Source organism: Uloborus diversus, chromosome 4 (genome assembly GCF_026930045.1).
Source record: "Uloborus diversus isolate 005 chromosome 4, Udiv.v.3.1, whole genome shotgun sequence".
NCBI lineage: Eukaryota > Metazoa > Arthropoda > Arachnida > Araneae > Uloboridae > Uloborus > Uloborus diversus.
This window is the reverse complement of record NC_072734.1, coordinates 7,046,394-7,067,961: the sequence shown is the minus strand read 5'-3', so window position 1 is coordinate 7,067,961 and position 21,568 is coordinate 7,046,394. Positions and strand designations below refer to the sequence as shown.

The following is a 21,568-nucleotide window of genomic DNA, read 5'->3' as shown; positions in this document are numbered from 1 at the left end:
GACCTTGTCTTAATAAGATTGTCGGCGAAGCATTTTCTGATGAATCGAGATGTGATGTATTGTGCTTTTTAGCCAGGGGAGGGAATGGGGTCGATTGTGATTTTTTTTTCGAGACTAAATTGCAACTGTGCGAAAGAAGGTGTAAATGAGAAACAATAAAGACGATCCAGAATCTTTTTTTTTTTTTTGTGGGTACGTCCGGAACCTCCTGTGAGAGAAAGCCGTAGGGCTCTTCACTTTTCCCCCGTACCACACGCAGGGCCCCCCCGTACCTATCACTCTTTATAATTTAACCAGTTGGATGGGACGCTGAGGACAGCTCTGATTTTTCGATCTAGATCAGAAGCCGATCAATCCCTGGTCCAGCATCCCCAGAAGTATCGTTTCACTTGGAGGACTTTGTGTCTACGAGCATATTTAACGTCCCCCAGTCACCATTAATGAAGACAGTGGATCTTCGACCATCTAAGATCGAACCCGGGACCCTCCGATCACAAGTCCGCTGCCTTACAGATCAGGCCACCATGGCCCCTAAAGCCATAGGACTGCAAACCTAAAATGAGGCATGACGTACCTTAGAGAAGGAATTATCTCTTCTCATTGTGACGTACTGTGTAAGTTGACCACCTGCGGTGCACTACTTTAGTGGTCCACTTAAACAGGTGGTCAACTTACAGAGGTTGATTTATATGATAAGGGCTAATTCCGTGCCTGGAAAAAGCGGTCAACTTAGACAGGTGGTCAACTTACAAGGGTGGTCAACTTTACAGATTTTACTGTACTACCGAAAAGCAGAGTCAAAGTCCTTACTTGGCTATTTAAAGTTCTTAACACTTAACGACGCGTGGGCCAATCTCGGACCAAATTTCAAATCTGCGCTATTTTCCCCACTAATGTTAGTTGACATCGAAGTGCAATTCGTGGACTTAGAACTCATTTTTTATCGTTAAGTTAGTTATACAAATATAACGGTATTTTAGAAACACTGTGGGCAATTCCACAGTGTCAGACGTAGAATTTGCACGAAATTTACCAATAAAGGTTCATATTTTTCAGAGTTAAAATTGATGAACTGAGCCAATTTTTTTTCTCAATACTTATATATGTAGGAACAATATAAAAATTTATAGAATTTCTGAAAATAATTCGAACTATAAATATTAAAAATAAAAAACTTCATGGTGTCGGACGTAGATGAAAGGGGAACTGAAAATTGACTTAAGTTGAAAAAACCCAAGTTTCTGCTCAATGAACTCTTTTCAGATTTTTTGACTACTTGAATGTTTAAAAGTAAAGATGAAATATGAATAATTTTTCCTTTTTTACCAAATTAATTCACGGATAAATAGCACAATTTTTTTTTCCTTTGTGTCGGACGTAGAATAGTTGGTGTCGGACGTAGGATGTGCAAATCAGACAACATTCGACATGAAACAAACATCTTAAAAAGCTGTTTAACTCTTAATTTGTTTATAGAATTATATATTATGGTATTTTAAAGCATAAAAAAGGGGAAAATATGCATAACAGTGGTCTGTGCAGAATTTTTCTCAGGACTCCATTTTTTGTGAAAAATCAAATAATTTTCTTAAAATTGAAATAATTTGAAAACTAAAAATTTTATGCAAAAAGAATGTAGGGAGGGGGGGGGGTCATGGCCCAAGTGATGCCAGAGAACTTGTTTACAGGGAATGTCTTTCAAGACATTTCTTTGTTTTTCTGACAAAATATTATTCTTCTGGGTGTTCTTGAGGGATTTTTTTTGGGGGGGGGGCAGGGGGGATCCCATTGCTTTTGGGGAGATGGACACCCCTAATGTATCAATATCTGGAAACCATTCCAGGAAATTTGTATTTTAAGTCTTCACTCATAAAATAAGGAAAATACTATAACGAGAAGAGAGATTAGACGCATTTTGTCAAGTTTTTTTTTTTTTTTTACAATCTATGTGAACAACAAAAAACTCAATCTCTAGGGTGAAAAGAAATGAAGATTGATTTATAGAATTTTAATGAAGAAAAATCTAAGTTATTAACAAATAATAAGAAATTTGGATGTTGGTTACAAATTGTTGAAAACGAAACTGAGCATTTTGAGGCACAGGGGTTGTTGTGAGTTCACCAAAAATACCTGAGAGTTTTAAGTGAAAACTGGGGAAGGGAGGAGTTTTATTTTTGAACTGAGACCCCTAATGCTTCTTAAATATTCATAATTTTATACATTCCTACGTTAATCGCTATTGATAAACATATGAGACTCATTTCTTATCTTCAGATATTTTCCCCAGTCAAAATATTGTGTATATGTTCTTTAAATTTATATTATGTAAAATATAAATACATAATAAGGCATGCATAGCATGTGTGAATTATTTAATTCAACCAGGAATTTTCGTATACTTATAAACCTAGTTTCAGTTAGGAAAAAATTGGTGTCGGACGTAGAATTTTTTCTGACCAATTATTTAAGCATAAATAGTTTTTTGAAATTTAATTTAAATGATTATTTTTAATTGCATATAAAATCTTTATTTGCAGACAAAATATTTTGTAAAAATCTCCACTTAGTTTTACACAATATAAACTTTCAGCCAATTTGGTGTCGGACGTAGAATTACAAAAATGTCTTACATGAAAAAATCCCTAAAAATTAACTTTTACAGTTAAAGTGCAATTTTTTTGTATATAACTCTCCTAGAGAGTTCTAAGAAACATATTTTAAAGAGAATATTTGAAAAAAAGCGACAATGTAAGTATCAAACAGCTATTCTCAAGTCGTATAAAAAAAGTTACTCGTAAGAACGTGGTCATAACAACCTGACTTGAAGCCTCAGAACTCTAATTAATTTTGCTTTTGCTGCATATTTTTGTTATTTCCATACACTTCAGATAATTATCTTTCCATTGATACCAAATTTTTGAGAAAAAGATTATTTTTAAATTCTGCCACTTTTCCCCCTTTCCTGTGGAATTGTCCCTGTATTATTATGAGGAAGAAAAATGAAAAACAAATCCTTGAAGAATTTTAATAAGGCATAATGGATGAAATAACTTTATTCCAACAAAAAAGCAGGTAAGTGATTAAATTATTTACGCTAAAGATTGAGAGAATGTTTCTAAAATAAAGTAATTCGTGGCTTTTATCATACACAAATTTATTAAAGACACAGATAAATGTGATAGATTAAAATTAATTACAGACTTAGAATTAGGTCTCTTTTTCAAGCTGTCAATGATTCGCACTTTCTTGCAAATTGCAATTTTACGGTGAAAGAAATATTTTAAGAATTTCTACATTGTAGATAGTTTTCAACGAATGTCGCCGAAAGACTAAAAACAAACAGAAAAATTTTAATTTTTTCAAACATTGCACTTTTTTTGGCATAATAATTGATAACTATTAGTTGCAGATAGTGATGTATTTTTTAAATACTCCCCATGTAAATTTCTATTTTTATGCTGAAAACATTTCATATTCAATTCTGAATATTTTAGAATCATTTTAATTGTGTAACAGCCATTGCATTACAAAGTGCGTGAATGCTTCTGTAATAGTGGATGGGAAAATTTAACAAAAGTATTTAGCGTAGTTTTTTCGGGTTTTAATAATGAGCCACTAGATAGATAAAATTAAAATTTATTATATTTATATTTACTTTGTTTTAACACTGATGATTTTAACCACTTTGATTATAATAATTTTATCTTATAAGCTCGTAAATTGTTGAGTGCCAATAGTAGATGTTTACTTGATCATGTATGTAACATAAAATATATTTTTAAAATTTTTCAATTTTTATTGAAAACATTTTTTCCCCATAAATCTAATAAGAGGATTTTAAAATCTAGCGGATATGATACAATGTATTGAAAATTTTGATTAATGCTATCTTTTCGTTCTATACGTTTTTTTTATGTATTTGCTCAGTTTAAATATATACTGAGCTAAAATAAAATATCTTTAGCTTAATATTAACTGAATAAATACAGCATCGAATATAAGATGAAGATGTTGACGATCAATGATGTCGATTGATGTTTAAATTGTTAATATCAAGAAATTTACCATTTTTTAATAACAAAAATAATTTTTGATTTATGAAAAATATTACAACATGAGAATCAATTTTTGAAAGCTGCCTATATTGTCACATGCTTTAAGTTTCGGCGGCATTTTCCCCCTGATTGAAATACAATACCTGTGTCACTACATAGGCAAAATAATACCAGATTGGTGGAACTATGAGCAAAGTAAATATTTCACTATTTCAGTTTGCCCCACATTCCTCTACATGAAAGAATATTCCTGATTCTTAACGTAAATGACTGTGGTTTGATCTTCCATCAAATACATAATCAAATGAATGCACGGATTGGTTGGGTTGATTATACCTTGGTCATTTAGCAAAGAACATTTTAAAAAAGTAAACAAGTTTATAATGTATAGGATTTTTTAAAACAAGATTTTTTTGTTACTTTTTATTTATTTCCTTTTAAAGTGGACAGTAATATTAATTTTTGAAAATAAATTATTGATTGCTAGATAAGTGTGCTTGCAAAAGTTTGAAAAAAAAAAAAAAAAAAAAATCATTTTTTACTTAAGCTTCTAAATTAAGCAGAGTTGCATTGAAATAAACGAAGCATGTGCATGTTTTTTTCCTTCTCCTCCCCCCCTCCCATATCTTCACTTTGCACAACATTTTGAAAAATTTTGAAACTGGAAGTATGTGTCTAGGGCTACGACGGTTGCGAAACTAGAGGTGTTGCTGGTTAAACGGAGACGCGCTGTATATTTCAACCATTTAAAAATGGTCAGAAATCAGTAGTAGCATTCATTAAGTTCCTTGTCCGAATATCCGAACGTTTGATTATTGGAACTAGAACCGGTACAGATAATCGACGCAGGGCCGGATTTGGAAGTGTGGAGTCCCCGGGGCAACGAAGGAGTGGATGCCCCTATTCAGGGTTCGAAAAGATCATCATATTTTCGAAAATATCCGATACTTTGATATATATACGAATATTTTGATATATATGTATATATCCGATATTTCCTATCAGCACTTTAATAGTAAATACATCCTGAAGTTATTGCAATTTATTTTATTTTTATTTTTTTTAAAATTATTATTGATAGGGGAGAAAAAACGTAAAATTTGCTGACCCGTAAAAGTTAGGATATTTTGCGAAAATTTTATTGTGGGGATCCCTTTGTTGTGGCGGCCCCGGGGCAGTAGCGCCGCCTGCCCTCCCCTAAATCCGGCCGCCCTGAATCGACGTTCTACTATGATGCACTTTGTAGCAACTCTTGAAAATAATGTTCATTAGAGAATTAAATGTAAATACTTACAGCGTCATTAACGCGCCGCCAGTATTTCCTTAGGGGAACTTGAATTTCGCGCCGCAAGAACATTCTAACACAATGAAATAATAAATAAAACTTGGATTTCTGAAGCGTGGCTTTCTCTGTGATTTTTATTACAACATAATAATTTAAGAATTTCCAGGTCTTTACGTTCGGTTGTATTACCACCATTTATTTTACAATTTCTTCTTCTCCACTTATCGAAGCGATCATAGATACTATTTTGCATGATGAAAAAAGAAAGATTAATCACAAACGGAGAAAAAGCTCTTGAAACCAGTTACAAATCAAAGCGCGGGATCCGTAGCATTTTCCCCATGTCTCTTCATGATTTTCCCTACTTCCTTGTAAGTTTCCCCCGACGCTTGTGATTGGTCAGTTAGACTCGTTCCTTCTCCAGGAAAAACTGCGAGCATCGGAAAGCGGCAATTGCGCAATCGACGGGTAAAAACGCGTAATTCTCTAACCTATTTGCTGGTGATTGGTCGATTAAAGTCGTGTTTACTTCCTCTTTTTTTTTGCCGCTCTTTTTTGGTTTTGGTTTCGTATGCTGAACAACGAAGGATCAAAATTTTATGTGTTTTTGCCACGGCATCGGAGTCGGAGTCGGACTGTTTTCAGAGTGAAGAATCGAAGTCGGAGTCAAAAGCTGCAAAATTTCGGAAATCGGAGTCAGAGCTTCGTTGCCACTTTCACTCCGACTCGACAGCCCTAAGTTTTGCGCCAGGGGTACCCACCTAGGGGTGGTCATGGCGCTGACTGCGCCATTGAAAATTTTTAGGGGGAAAGGAGTTGAGAGATAGTTTTCTCCTTATTCGGGGAGGGGGGGGGGGCTCTCGCTCTTGGGAGATCTTCATGGTATTTGTGGGGACGGCACCCTTGCTTACGCCAATGTTCAAAAACTTATCAAAAGTTTGGGTGATCTAATGGGAGGTCACGAGAGTTCACTGTGACCTCCCAAATTATTTTCATAGCTAGTTAAATTTGACTGGCGATTCGGAAAATTGAGAGATAGAACAAATACTATTTCTTTACTGTCTGTCAGTGAATAGTTATTTAGTTAAGAAAAGATGCTTATTTCTTTATTGAGCAATGACGATTGCTTATTGTTCTCACTTGACTATTTTTGACGTTCCTTTGATTTTTCCCACAGCCACCCTCCGCACCAGCACCGTCGACGGGCTCCTCACGATGGTGCTCCTATAGCGAAAGCCATCTCCAGGTTGCATCCATGTCCTACACACACGCGCATACATACACAACTACACACACACACACAAACACATACACACACAAACACATACACACACACAAACACATACACACACAAACACATACACACACAAACACATACACACACAAACACATACACACACATACACCTACACACACATACACCTACACACACATACACCTACCCACACACACGCATACATACAGACACCCACACATACACACAACTACCCACACATTCATGCCTGTACACAGACACAAACACATATGCCTACACACACATACACATACCCCCCCCCCACACACATTCATACACACAACTACCCACAAACGTATGCCAGCACACAGACACAAACACACATGCCTACACACACATACACATAACCCGTACACACAAACACATACCCCCACACACAAACACACACGCCTACATACACACACTCGTGATTGCGAAAAACATAATTTGAATTCAAAATGTGAAGATTCAAATTAATTTTTAAATTTTTTTATTTATTATTCTTTATTTTATTATTTATTTTTACAATTATTTCTTTGGTTAAGAAAATACGTAGCAGTGTTTCTTTGTAGCTGCGTTTGAATAAGTTCCAATTACTAAAACAGGAAGTTCTTTTTCATTAAATTGACCGATGTTAAATGCTTGTTATTTATTCAATATTGAAAATCTCAAAACTAGCTAGAATTTTTTGATTTCTAGACACAGATAACTGGGGGGGGGGGGGGGAGGGGAGCTTGGTTAAAACAGAGGCACCCACAAGGGAGTCATGGCGTAGACTACGCCATTGTAATTTTCAGGAAGGTTGTTTTACGGGGTCGTGTTTTTTTTTTTTTGGGGGGGAGGGGGGCACTATATAATATTTGCGGTGGCTAAACCATCGCTTCTGGGGGATGGTAAAGACAATCATTGCAAGATTGACTCAGGACGTACAAGAGTACCCTCGCATTGTATAGTATTCTTAGGGGTCGTGGTGACCCGATCGGTAAGGCATTGAACTCAGAACTAGGGGACAGCCGGTTGAACATCCTCTTTAAACTTTCTCGGAAACATTTGTTTACAAATTAATTTTTATTTGGACGACATATTTTACTTAGCACAAATTTTACTTCACATTAAAAATTATTATTAATAATAATAACATAAATACGAAATACATTTATAAAAAAAATAAATATAATTAAAAATTAATTTGTAAATGAATTTTAAAAAATAGTAGTTTGAGAACAATAACAAAAAATAACCAAGGACAAAGAGGGAAAAATTGCAAACAGCTTGACTTTTTTTAGGGGAGGGGGATTTCCTCTGTCTACTTATCAGTTCAAAAATACAGATACGTATTCAAAATCAGAAAAATAATTTCAACAGAAGTTTTTAATAGAAACAAATGTAGAGTCAACTGCTGATGTAATTTCATTCTAAAAGAGGGAATGGTTTTATCATTTGTTAATACGGTTACAATAAACGGTTGTGATATCAGGCATTTTCATTTTATTCAATAGGGGCTGCCCACAAATGATTTCAGGCTTTGAGGTGGGAGGGGGGTTCGTGAAATTATGATAGTTTGTGTTGTGACAAGGGGGAGGGATAAAAAAAATGATGAAAAAATAATTTATGTACAGCCTCTGATGGGATTTTGTGATAATAAGCATTTGTTTAGTATTTTGCTCTTCTTAGTTTGGTATTTTGCTCTTTTCTGGACGGGATTTTCATTTTTGGGATCTTCTAGGTATAAAAGGTGTGATATTGCTTTTTTGGGGGGGGGGGGGGGATCCGTGTATGTATTACACAGGTAGCGACATAGATTAATTGATAAGTACAAGTTATGCTGAGAACTTCTAGTTTTTTATAATATGAAAATCTTCTTTACATTATTTAATGCATTAATACAATTAAATTGGGCAAATGAGTTTTCAGAAAATATGGTCATTTAAGGTTTTTTTTTTATGAGTTCTTTTGAATTTTACATAATATATGCAGAAGGTAAATAAATACAAATCAAAGAGCACTTGTTATTAAACTATTTCAATAATCATAGACCAATTTAGTTATTTATTATTATTTTTAATCACTTTGATCAAAAATGTTACTGTCTGACCACGGATTGTATGGAAAGACAAACATCCGCTTTACAGCCGGAAATGGACGAATCTATTATTTTTTTTACCGACGTCAGGTTTTGCAGAAGCAGAGTCCCATTCATATGAGCGGAATACGCGCATCAAATTTTTATTTTCCCATTTTCCATTTATTCATAGATTCGTCTTATCTGGACGTTTGAAAATTCCATGCAATCCGTGATTGGACATTAGATGCAATAAAAGATATAAACACATCAAAATACCTAAATAATTAAGCACATGTTATTAAATATAGCTTATGTCGGATTACTTAGAATATATATTCTTCAAAAAATTTCACTGATAGAAAATTCAATTACTTCAACTTTAGAAAAGAATTAAACTTATGACTGATCTGTCGCCTCATCTGACGAAAAAACCCTCAATGAGATAGTTTCAGTAGTCACCGTATAATTTAATTATTTAAAATTTTTTACTACTTTTTCCAAAAATTTTAGATGCAATAAAAAATCAAAACATTTAGTATTATCTAAATTATCTAGCATATGGTATTGTATGTAAGCAATTTAAAAATTATCTATATTCTTCAAATTACATACTTCACTGCGAGAGGATTTAATTACTTCAACCTATGAGGGAAAATTAAACTTCTGACTGACCTAACGTGTCATAAAACAATCATTGACGATGAACATCGATTTATTATATAAGACGTTTTTTTTTTTTTTTTTGAAAGTTTTGCGTGCAGTAAAAGTTTAAAACGCCTAGCATTATTCAAATCATCCAGCACACTATATTAGGCATCAACTATTTAAAATTACTCTATTTAAAACTATACTTCACTCTTCAAATTAACTCTTTGTAAGAAAATTTAATCGTTTCAGCGTTAGAACGAAATTAAATTTTCAGACTGATTTATCGTGTCAGTTGACGAAGAAAATCTCAAAACAGCTACTTACAGAGTTAACAAACAAACAAACAAACAAACAAAAAAAAAAAAAAAAAAAAGGAAAGTAAGACAGAAAGAAACCAAAACATCTAATGTTATTTAAGTTATCTATCAAATGGAGTTATACACAAACTATTTAAAATATCTATATGCCTCAAATTAAATCACCGTAAAAAAAAAAATAATAATTATTATTATTATTATTTCAACTGAAGAACGAAAATTGAATTTTGAACGGACTTGTGTCATTTGACGATCATCTCGTTGGAAAATTTTGCGTGCAATAAAAAACAAAACATCTAGTTGAATCTAGCATCTGGTATTAGACATAAGCTATTGAAAATTATCTAATGAATCCACCGCAAAAAAAAAAAAAAATCAATAGTGCAACATTAGAAGGAAAACTAAATTTCAGATTGACGTGTCGTGTCAGTTGGCGAAGAAAACCTATAGTTAGTAGCTTCCACAATTTTTTCCCGTGCTATAAAAAATCAAAACATCTTGCATTATCTGAATTTAACATCATACAATATTTTATATAAACTATTTAAAATTATCTAAATTCTTCAAATAATTTCACCGCAAAAAAATTAATTTCGTAAACTTTAGAACGAAAATTAAATTTCAGACTGACCTGTCTTGTCATTTGGCGAAGAAGATATCAGTTAGCTACTTGCAGAATTTTTTGCCAGTTCTTCTTTCTATCAACTCGCGTAGAATGTCCGTTCGAATTCAGCTGAGCGCCAACTCGTTGTCCTGTATTCCCTATAGGGATTTTATTTTACCGCGCGGAGTTCGTATTGCAGTCGGTGGTGTCACCTTATCCAATATAGTGTAGTGAATATCTTTTACACTATTAAAAACGCGGGACTTCCAGATAATTTTTCTTAGAAAGAAGAAAGACTTTTCTTGAGATTTTCCTGCAAAAATTTCTGCCGATATTTTTCTGCTTAAAAAATATGTCAGGAAGTTTTTCCTTGTGTAGCTGTCAGTTGCGTTTTAGTAATAATTTCTATTAAAGGAGTATCCCCTACAACATCGCAGCTTTGCCCCTACTTGGAAAATTTTAACTTTCGCATTTTTAAAATTCTAATGCATGTGAAAAATCAAAATTAATGTTGAAATTATTTAAAGAAAGAAAGAAATAATGGTAATAACAACAGAAATAAAAGCAGACAATGAAAGTTGAAGGGAGAAAGAAAATAATAATAATAACAATAATAATAATAATAATAACAATAATAGTAATAAAAATAATGTTTTCTTTGGGGTAAATTACAGGCTTCAAACAGGCTGTGGTATAGTGTAATTACAGAAGAATAAAAAAGAAAGGTTCTCACAAACACGATGAAAAATTACTGTCATTCACTAAGCAACAAAGCAAATTATAAGTTATGGCTTTGTTTGTTTTACTTTTTTCATCCGCCATTAGACCTTTCTCCGCACACACCCCACCTCTTAGCCGTAAGCCTTAGGTTCCACCGCCCGGGGGGTCCGCGTAGCGGGCCCCCCGCACGGCTGGGTGCGGCGGTCGATAGTCGTATCTTGCTACGGACGCGCTTGATGCTTATTGCCTCGGGGAAGGTCCCCGTGCTGGGCGTCAACCCAGCTGGGATTTTACCCCTTAATGTTTCAACCTTGCTCACCATGAGATACGGTATGTCTCCCCGTACCTCGTTGGTGTGCCATGGTTCCCTGTAAGGGAATGGGGTTAGACATATGATGCACTACTGCATAAATATACTACTGCATTTTATTTACTACGGCATAAACATGCACTAGGACACCTCGTCCATGTGGAGTACAGATATCAATCTGTCTCGATTTCTTGGGTGTCCTCTCTGTAATAGAAAAAAATTATTAATTGCTGTGGAAGAAAAAGATATTAGTTCATCTGCCGTAGTTGTGATTCCCACCGATCCATTTCATGTCTCGGCTTAAAATGAGATATCACGCAATATCTGCAATGGAAATTACTTCTATTAAATGGGGTATTCGAGGGGGGGTACAATGGGGGTGGAACGTTGCTTCCATTGTTGACCTCGAGACTCCTTATGGCTTGGAAGCTGATTACATTTGCAGTGTCTGGGTTTTTTTTTTTAATTACATTTACAACACATACACTTACAAGACATACACTTATACATCACGTCACAGCACAACATCTATATTTTTGGTTATTTTTAAAGATTTTAATTTTTTTTTTACCCCCAGGGCTGCTTTTGTCTCGAGGTGAGGGACTCACCCTCATGAATCGTTTGTAAGGGACTCACCCTCATGAATCTTGTGTAAGGGACTCACCCTCATGAATCTTGCGTCCTTGTCGTCACGACACCCCCATCTTGCCCCCTCGGGAGATTTCAGGTCTTGGGATTGACTATTGGAATGGGAGTGATAGAATAAAGTAACTGACTATGGCGTTGAGGAGTCTGCCTGGACCCGACCTGATGGGAAGGACAGACCTCCTCCTACCCTACTATTTATGTAGGGTGATATTTTCTCTTTAAGTTAGGGGGAAAGCTCTTTGACCTGATCTCCCCCCGGTCTTGTCAAGGCCGGGTCTTTTGTCGTCCTAGAATGATAAGAGAAAACTGATTAGTATTTGACCCTTCCCCTGGTCCCTTAGGGCGACCTGTAAATCTGAAAACATGCGTGCATGTTAGAATATACCTCGCCCCCCAACCAGCTTCTTACTGTTACTTATTTTTTGTCTTTTTATTTATTTATTTATTTTTTTGACTAGGTTAGCTTCGTCTTGCAACATGTGGAATGCCTCTCCGTCTGGGGACTGGTGCTTAAAGTTCCACTACCCTGCGTCTTAATATGCTTCTTCGTTTTCAAGTAGGTGAGTCATTAGATCCCTAATGTTCCTCCGTTGCACTCTATCAGAGAGAAGTTGGAGGGCTCAGTGTGTGTCCATTCAGCGCCCCCTATACTTTGTTGGAGTTGCGAATACAACTAGGTCCACTTTCCAGAGAATTTTCAACTATAACACTAGGTCCATTTTCCAGACAATTTTCAATTACTTTCTTTTTAAACATTTTGGGGAAAGTTGTTTTTGTTACTTATGAATATTAAGGGGTTATTACTTTATTTTAAACTAGTGGTATCCGTGCGGCTTTGCCCGTAGTAGAAAATTAAAAGGTCATATGGTTCGCCTGTATATTTACAAATAATGGATGATGAATTTCTCACCAATTTGTTATGGCTATTTGCTCGCCCATGTTACCCGCACGGCTTTGCCCGTAGTAGAAAATTAAAATGTCATTTGGTTCGCCTATATACTTACAAATAATGGATTATGAATTTCTCGTCAGTTTGCTGTGGCTATTTTCTCGCCCATGTTACGGTTCCACGTTATGATAATTTGGTAATTTAATCTTCTTCGATGTGATAATTTGCTCGGTAAAATGTTCTTCGTAGTCAGTAGTGTAACTATGGAGTCTAGCGCCCCCGGCGAACTAAAGAAATTGCGCCCTAACCCCCAGGGTCGCCCACCTGGAAAGTCACCGGAGGTCATTGTGACTTCCGAAAAAAAAATTTTTTTTTGAACGTTTTGACTAATTGATTCGACAACTAAGAAGCAGCATTGTAATTTTTTTTCTCATTTTTTTTTATTTTAGAATTGTTTTTAGTGATGCCCAATGTTCCTTCTCAGTAGATGTTATGTAGGGGAGAGTCGGTAAATACCGTACACATTTTTTAAATGTCATCTATCTGTGTTAATATTCGAGCAGTAGTGGCTGTATTGATCTCATATTCACCTCTAATATTTGTCGACATGAAAAACAAGGCTATTTGGAGCTACATTTAAAGTTGGCTCCAAATAGCCTTGGTTTTTTTTTTTTTAATTAAAAAATGAAAATGTCGCGTAAACGGAATTATGCAACATAGTCGGGAAATACCGTACAGTGAAACGTCCGCGAAATGAAATGACGACAAGTCAGTATTGAACTAAAAAAAATGTTCATTCTTAAAAAGCACGAATGGAAAATTATTTTCGGCAACTGTCGCACTCGTATAATCCTATTGCTGTACCCAAACCGTAGGTGCATCCATCATTAAACCATCCTCTGCATTTATGGCATTCGATCCTATCTTCCGACGGCGGCTGGCGTATGACGCTCCACAAACTAAGCAATCGAAATCTTCATTTGGGAGGTCTCTAGATCAGGGCTTCGCAACCGGTGTGTCGCGGCACACTGGTGCGCCGCAACAAGGAACCCGGTGTGCCGTAGAATTTTCATAGTTATATAAAAAGAAAGAGCCTTGATGTATTTTATTTTAAAGTAACGACCGAATAGCGTTTGTATCGTTCTGTAACTTCTCAATTCATCCTGTTGATCGTGTGCAATCAAACATACCTAACAATGGGAGATGCGGGATTAGCTGCCCCACCTCTTTAAAACTTCTTGATCCGAATTACTTTCAGTTTTTTAAAACGTTTTCTAATTTCCCCGAAATCAACTAATTATACAGATTGTTTTCTAATTCTTTCGCTAAAGGGAGTATCGTCCCCTCCTCCAGGCATGGATTGTGCCCTCCCACCCAAAATTTAAGAGCAGCTTTAGTTTTTGTTTTCCTCTTTTCCAGTTCCAATACTAATTTCATTTGATCGTAGTTTCTCAAAGCTCGGTTATGAGACTTAGTAAAATAAAAATTAAAAGAAAACAAAACAAAACAAAACAAAAAAAAAAAAAAAAAAAAATCAAACTGAAAAAATAAAATCTAGGACGAATGAATATTTTCGGTAATTGCTGTTTGAACAATTCAGAGAGTAAAGCGAAGACTGCAGCTGGCGCCAATGATCAAACATGTATTGCTTTTGAAGATTTTTTTTTGTTAATCTATAAAAGCAAATAAGCAAAAATGTTTGCTATTGGCTAAATTATTATTAATTCGGCTCATTTTAGACACAAATTATTCACGCTCAATTCACCAGCAATGACATTCTGGCTTGTCTGCATACGCTCAGTGTATTATTAGGATTGGCGCAAAGTCTCCGCTTTAATTACGAATGTGATATGGAAAAATTCTTGGTTAAAGAAGGCTCATCAGCTGCTAAATCTGCGACTGAATGTACTGATACAAAGGACCTCCAAGAAAAAAGGCTAAGTCGCTGAGTAGGCAGTCCAGGGAAGGATACCTGGCGTTCAGTTTTTCGTGGATCGGAGATGTAAAATCACCAAGACCTGAGTGTCTTATTTATAGGAAAAACTTTCAAATGAAGCGGTGGTCCCTAGCAAATTAAAACGTCACCTGTCTACTAAACATCCTTCTTACCAGGGCAAAGACATCTTTTACTACAAGCGATTGCAGAAAGAGAACTCGAAGCAAAGTTCTTTCATGAAAGCCAGCGCAAAAGTTTCTGAAAGGGCTCAAGAGGTTACCTATAATGTTGCACGGTTAATTGCCAAAACGAAAAATCGACAAACTATCCGTGAAACGCTTATGTCACCAGCGTGCGAAGAAATCGTACGGGAAATGCTAGAACCCGTAACAGAAGAGGTGGTTCAATTGCCACTTTCTGAAGACACTATCAGGAGACGAACTGATGACATGTCGGGTGACATAGAAGCAACATTGGTAAAGAAATTACGAGTAGCTGGAAAATTTGCATTTCAAGTTGATGAATCAACAGACATCGGAAGCTGTGCACAATTCATAGCCATTGTGCGCTCTGATGATGAGGGAAGCATTAAAGGTCCCTATCTTTTCTGCAAAGAATTTCCTCCACGTGCAACCGGTGATGAGATGATATTCCGCGTTACAGATGAATATCTGAAAAGCAACGGGATTCTTTGGCGAAATTGCACAAGTGTTCGCACCGTCGGAGCTGCTGCAGTGACAGGACCTATCATACGGTTCCTGTCGAATCTGAAAAATCGTAACCCAAGTGTTCAAATCATACACTGTTTCCTCCATCGTGAATCTCTCATGGCAAAGAACTTACCAGATGAGCTGAAGTCAGCTTTAGCTGACGTCATGAAAATCGTGAATTTTATAAAATCGAGGCGAATAAATTCTCGAATTTCTCTTTACTTTGTGACTTGTACATACAGAGATTCGCTGACTTTCACGTGGTAAGGTACTATCAAGAATTTTTGGATTGCGGAAAGAGGAACGACAGTTTTTAATTTTAAAAAACGAAATGCAGAACGCCATTTTATTCCAAGTCAAATATTGTCTGACAAAACTAGCGTATATGGCTAACAATTTTGAACATCTTAACGAATTGATTCGCTAAATGCAAGGACAATTAGATAATTTGGTTACATGTGTGATGGTTAAGCTAAATAGGTTCAAATCAAAAATTCAGCTGTGGAGAGAAGTAGATCGTGGGTCATTAGACATGTGCAAATATGGACCATCAACAAGTGTGTGAAGGAAATGGCATGGGCGAAAAGCTGCTAAATGAGGTGGTAGAACATTTAGTCATACTTCAGGACAAAATTAAGCACTATTTCAAAAATACTAACTTAGAGCAGTATGACTGGATTCGAGATTCATTCTCTTCATCTGCGGATGATGGATAAGTTAAAGACCTTTCTTTGAAGGAGCGAGAAGAATTTATGGACCTCAGGAATTTTGGTTGCTGGTTAAAAATGAATATCCCACCATCTCTGGTCTTGCTATTGATATGCTACTACCATTTTCCACTACATATCTTTGCAAACTCAGCTTCTCAGCCCTCACACTTATTAATCAGCAAGAGATCATCTCTAAAGAGCCTGGATCAAGAACTTCGTGTAGCTCTTTCCACCATAGAGTCGAACATCCAAGGCAGGCTCAAGTGTCTCATTAGTGTTAAACGGAAGTTAGGTGCTTGGTTTTAATTTTTTGCTCGCTTTTTTCTTGAAACATTTTTTGATAAGTCGTTTAACTGCAGTGTGCACTTTAATGACATGTTTGACAGAAATACTTTGAAACATATCAAGCATAATTTTCTGTAAAGTCTGATATAGGTAGTTTTGTTGTTCATTATCAACCTCAAGACATCTAAAATATTTCTACTTTCTAAATAAAATTAAATTCACTAGGTTAGATAGAATTGTTTTATTCATATGAAAAATGCCCTCTGCCCCGTCTTTTTACTAGTGAATGATAAAAACATTTTTATGTAACCATTGCGAAATTAAGTTCAGTGTGCCCCGTTGATTTAGAAATTTCTTAAGTGTGCCGCAAAGTAAAAAAGGTTGAGAAGCACTGCTCTAGATTTTTCCTTCTTCTTTTTTTTTTTTGGGGGGGGGATTCCTTTTTTTTCCAGATATAAAAGTGATTTTACTTTTCTTTTCAACTTTATCGACATTTAACTTTTGCTTTGTGGTTGTTATTCCCTTCTTTGGTATCTACTTATCCAAAAGCTTGTTTTTTATAGGCGTGGAACTCAGAATTTAAGAGCATTGAGCACGTCTTTTCCTGTTTGTTAATGATGGCAACGCTCGAGGCAGGTTTAGGGGTGAAAGATCCAACTCTTTTGGAGACTCATCTATGACTGGTCGTTCTCCGGATTACTTGACACTGTAGACAGATTCTCCTGATTTTTGGGCACTGTGTGCAGCCTCTCCTGATGGTTGGGCACTGTAGGCAGCTTGTCCTGATGGTTGGGCACTGTAGTCAGCTTCTCCTGATGGTTGGGCACTGTAGGCAGCTTATCCTGATGGTTGGGCACTGTGGGCAGCTTCTCCTGATGGTTGGGCACTGTAAACAGCTTCTCCTGATGGTTGGGCACTGTGGGCAGCTTCTCCTGATGGTTGGGCACTGTAGGCAGCTTCTCCTGATGGTTGGGCACTGTAAGCAGCTTCTCCTGATGGTTGGGCACTGTAGGCAGCTTCTCCTGATGGTTGGGCACTGTAAGCAGCTTCTCCTGATGTTTGGGCACTGTAGGCAGCTTCTCCTGATGGTTGGGCACTGTAGGCAGCTTCTCCTGATGTCTGGGCACTGTGGGCAGCTTCTCCTGACGTTTGGGCACTGTGGGCAGCTTCTTCTAATGTTTGGGCACTGTGAGCAGCTTCTTCTGATGTTTGGGCACTGTGGGCAGCTTCTCCTGGTGTGTGGGTACTGTGGTCAGCTTCTCCTGGTGTGTGGGTACTGTGGTCAGCTTCTCCTGATGTTTGGGCACTGTGGAAAGCTTCTTCTGATTGCCCAGGCTGTGGGACTTCCATGGCTTTGGCAACAACAAAGTCCTCATCACTGAGTATTTAAGGATTAAAAGGGTAAATTCCGGTGCATTGAAAACCCCTCGTAGCTTTCGCCATTGTAGCTGATTTTTCATAAGCAACCTGAAATATTTTGACAACATCGTATTCAGTAATTCGTCGACGAAGATTGTTGATTATCTACTTTTCGCACTCGATGTAGTAGTTATTTTTTAGTGACTTGTAGAAAGTTCGATCGAGAGGTTGAAGCTTATGGGAAGTATGCGGAGGTATGCTGACCATGATTATATTCTTTTCTCGGCAGAAATCTTAAGCTGGGATGGAAATATGACTACAATAATTGTCTAATATGAGCAACACTGGGTCTTCGAGAGTTGGTTTAGCATAAACCTCGTTTGTGGGGTATGTTTAAAATATAGCATGAAATCTAATCTCTTTGTATAATAACACTCTTTAGTTTTAAAAAAAGGGAAAAATTTTTTTGGAATGGTTTAAAAAGCTTAAAACTAACATTTTCAGATAAAACATACCGTAGCAAACATACCGTACCGAAGGCAAGTACCGTACACTGGTGGATAATGCCGTACACAATGCACGGAATTACCCAACCTGACCCTTTTTTTCCCCTTAAGCCTAACCACGTTTAAATGAAGTAATTATTGATTTCAAAAAAAAAAAAAACTTTTTTTTTTTAATCAGTCGAAATGCCGCCCCTCTGGCTGCCGCCCCCTGGCTGCTGCGCCCCTGGCGAGAGCCACTTCTGCCAACCCCTAGTTACGCTACTGTTCGAAGTAGAAAATTAAAAGGTTATTTGGTTCGCCTGTGTATTTACAAATAATGGATCATAAATTTCTCGCCAATTTGTTATGGCTATTTGCTCGCCCATGTTACCTGCACGGCTTTGCCGGTAGTAGAAAATTAAAAGGTCATTTGGTTCGCCTGTATATTTACAAATAATGGATCATAAATTTCTCGCCAATTTGCTGCGGCTATGTTACGGTTCCAACTTATGTTAAATTGGTAGTTTAATCTTCCACGTTGTGATAATTTGCTCGGTAAAATGTTCTTAAAATTAGAATATAAAAAGAACAAAATCAAATTTTTGAAAAATCGCTTTGAGGTGTACACCCCCATGCTACAAACTAATTTTGTGCCAAATTTCATGAAAATCGGCCGAACGGTCTAGGCGCTATGCGCGTCACAGAGATCCGGACAGAAATCCAGACAGAGAGACTTTCAGCTGTATTATTAGTAAAGAAGATAAAGAAAAAAAGAGATAAAGAAAAAAAATTATATTAATTTGAATTTTTGGCATCTTGAATTGAAATTATGTTTTTCGCAATCACGAGCGTGTGTGTGCATGATTGCGCGTGTGTTTGTGTAGGCGCATGTGTGTGGGTGCGTGCGTGTGTGTGTATGTATGCATGTGTATGCGTGTTGTGTATGCGAGTGTGTGTGTAGGCGTTCGTGTATGTGTGTATGTAGGCATATGTATTTGTGTCTGTGTGCAGGTATGAGTCTGTGTGTAGGCATGATCACACAGACGTATGTGTATGTGTGTGCAGGAGTGTGTGTTTGTGTCTGTGCGCTAGCATGAGTGTGTGTATGCGTGTGTGCGTAGGATATGGACGCAACCTAGAGACTGTTTTCGCAAGAGGAGTAGCATCGTGAGGCCGGTCGACGCGACGTTGTGCTGGCAGAGGGAGGTGGTGGGAAAATAAAATCATAGGAATTCAAAACAGTCAAATGAGAACAATAAGCAATCGTGATTGCTCAATAAAGAAAAGAAGATTCATTGTGCGTATGTTAATTGATTTTCTTTTTAATTAGAAAGTCGCTTGGCGAATTTGGCGATGAACTATGGATTTGAAAGCTACTGTAAAAGTAATTTTGATGTATTTTTTGTTTAATTGGCAAAATATTTTAAATTGAAAAGGATTGTATTTAGGTTTTCAAAGGATGATTAGACATCAGAAGAGGGAGGGGGGGGGGTATTAGAGACGTTTATCCCCCTTTTCTCAAACGATAGCTTTTCTATAGATAAATTCTTTTCGTAAGGTGTACGGGATTGCTTTTTGTCGTCCTATATGTACCTTGTTTTTTAATTGCGTTGTAATTTCTGCTTGGGAATTTTCGTTGAAACGTTTTCGTTAGAAAGATTGAATCGCTCATCGGCTAGAGTTCGCTGCTCTCGCTAATTGGGTGGGTTACTGTAGCGCGGTCACTTGGTGAGTTTGGCGATAATCAATAGAGATGCGGGATTATGTTACAATTTGAAAGCACTCGACGTTAAATCCCGGTTATCACAAATTTGCCATTTCAACTGCGCTTGCGCGCGGACTTTGCTGATTTCGAAACTCTTGCTCAAACTAATGAAAAACATTTAAATTTGTTAATATGAGATAAGAACAGATAAAAATTAGAAATTACAAAGCTGTCTTTGTTTTAGTTTTTACGCCTCGGTAAAGATTGAGTTTTGCGTCTTAATTATTAATGGATTCGGAGTCTGCTTTTTCTATCAAACAAACGCCCTTTTCATGGCCAAATTTTTAACCTCAGAAGAGCGTACTCGATCTGCAGCATCACTTCCAATACAAAGCGGAACCCTCAACCTAAATACAAATGTATAATACTAAGCTGTTTACGCCTAACGTAAAATATCCGCAAAAGACGGATATTTGTAATATTCCGATCATTTTTGAAGTACATAACGTGTTTTACGTTTACGTTAAATAAATATTTCCAAACCAATAAATATTGAAGTATAATTTTTCTCTTTTCTTTATAAAGATTATCAGTTATTCATATCCGTAGTTTCATATAATGTATCCCTAAATCGCTGTGAAAATACTCTAACCGCATTCATTAATTTGTTGGGACTCTAGCACAACCTAAATATAAACAAGCAACACGAAATCTTAAAACAGAAAGCCCAGTTGAAATGGCAAATTTGTGATAACCGGGATTTAACGTCGAGTTTTGAAAGCTACTTTTAATGTAATTTATTGTCGTTTTTTGTTTATTTGGCGAAACATTTTGAATTGCAAAGAATTGTTTTTAGGTTTTTAAAGGGTGTTTGCGCGTTTTAGTTAAAAAAAATTATTACTTTAGATCAGGGGGAGGGGGTGAGTCGTTTTCATCAAATGACTTTTTTTTTTCTTTGATCGAATCATTAATCGATCGGAGTTCGCTTCGCTCGCTAATCGGTTACGGTATAGCGACGTCGCTTGGCGAGTTTGGCGATAAACATTGAAAGCTACTGTTGACATAATTTTGATGTATTTTTTGTTTATTCGGCAAAATATTTAAATTCCAAAGGATTGTATTTAGGTTTTTAAAGGGTGGTTACGCATTTTAGTTAATAGAGATGTGGGATTATTTTGGGCAAAGTGTGTCAAATCATACCAATACATTTTCTATTTTAGATTGCCTTTGAAGCAATATTTGTAATTTTTTTTCAAACATGATTGATATTGTTTAAAAGAGAAATACGTATCATATTTCCCTTCCTTAAAGTTTAACTTTACTGTCTGAAAATGAAAGCTATTGAGTTTTAATTTTTTTCCAATGCAGTCTGAGTCAAAACCAAAACTAAACTGTTTTTTCTTTTTCTTTTCAACAGAAACCCAAACCAAAACTGCGTGATGGTTTCCAAAGCTGAACCAAAATTTAAACTGGGGTTTCAGTTTTTTCATACGGCCGTGCTAAGCACAGTTGTAAAAGTAGTCATACCTGCACTTTGGAACAAAACTGAGTTATTTTAACCAAG

The 21,568-nt window shown here is 36.3% G+C and overlaps 2 protein-coding genes across 2 annotated transcripts in view; both read right to left on the bottom strand.

Annotated features, from left to right (window-relative positions):
• Positions 1 to 10,335, bottom strand: part of LOC129219792 (interferon regulatory factor 8-like) — a 34,149-nt gene extending 23,814 nt beyond the window's left edge. The window contains exon 1 of the mRNA XM_054854094.1: positions 10,275 to 10,335. Within this exon, the coding sequence (XP_054710069.1) occupies positions 10,275 to 10,286 (12 nt within the window). The 5' untranslated portion in view covers positions 10,287 to 10,335. The remainder of the gene's footprint in view (positions 1 to 10,274) is intronic.
• A 6,957-nt stretch (positions 10,336 to 17,292) lies between these two features.
• On the bottom strand, positions 17,293 to 17,805 carry LOC129219789 (sperm acrosomal protein FSA-ACR.1-like). The gene has a single exon (XM_054854088.1). It carries the CDS (start codon positions 17,803 to 17,805, stop codon positions 17,293 to 17,295), a length of 513 nt encoding a protein of 170 aa, XP_054710063.1.
• Positions 17,806 to 21,568: the final 3,763 nt, after the last annotated feature.

Bases quoted from the DNA above. Each gene is read 5' to 3' on its own strand.
- LOC129219789 (XM_054854088.1), bottom strand. From the start codon at position 17,805: ATGGAAGTCCCACAGCCTGGGCAATCAGAAGAAGCTTTCCACAGTGCC.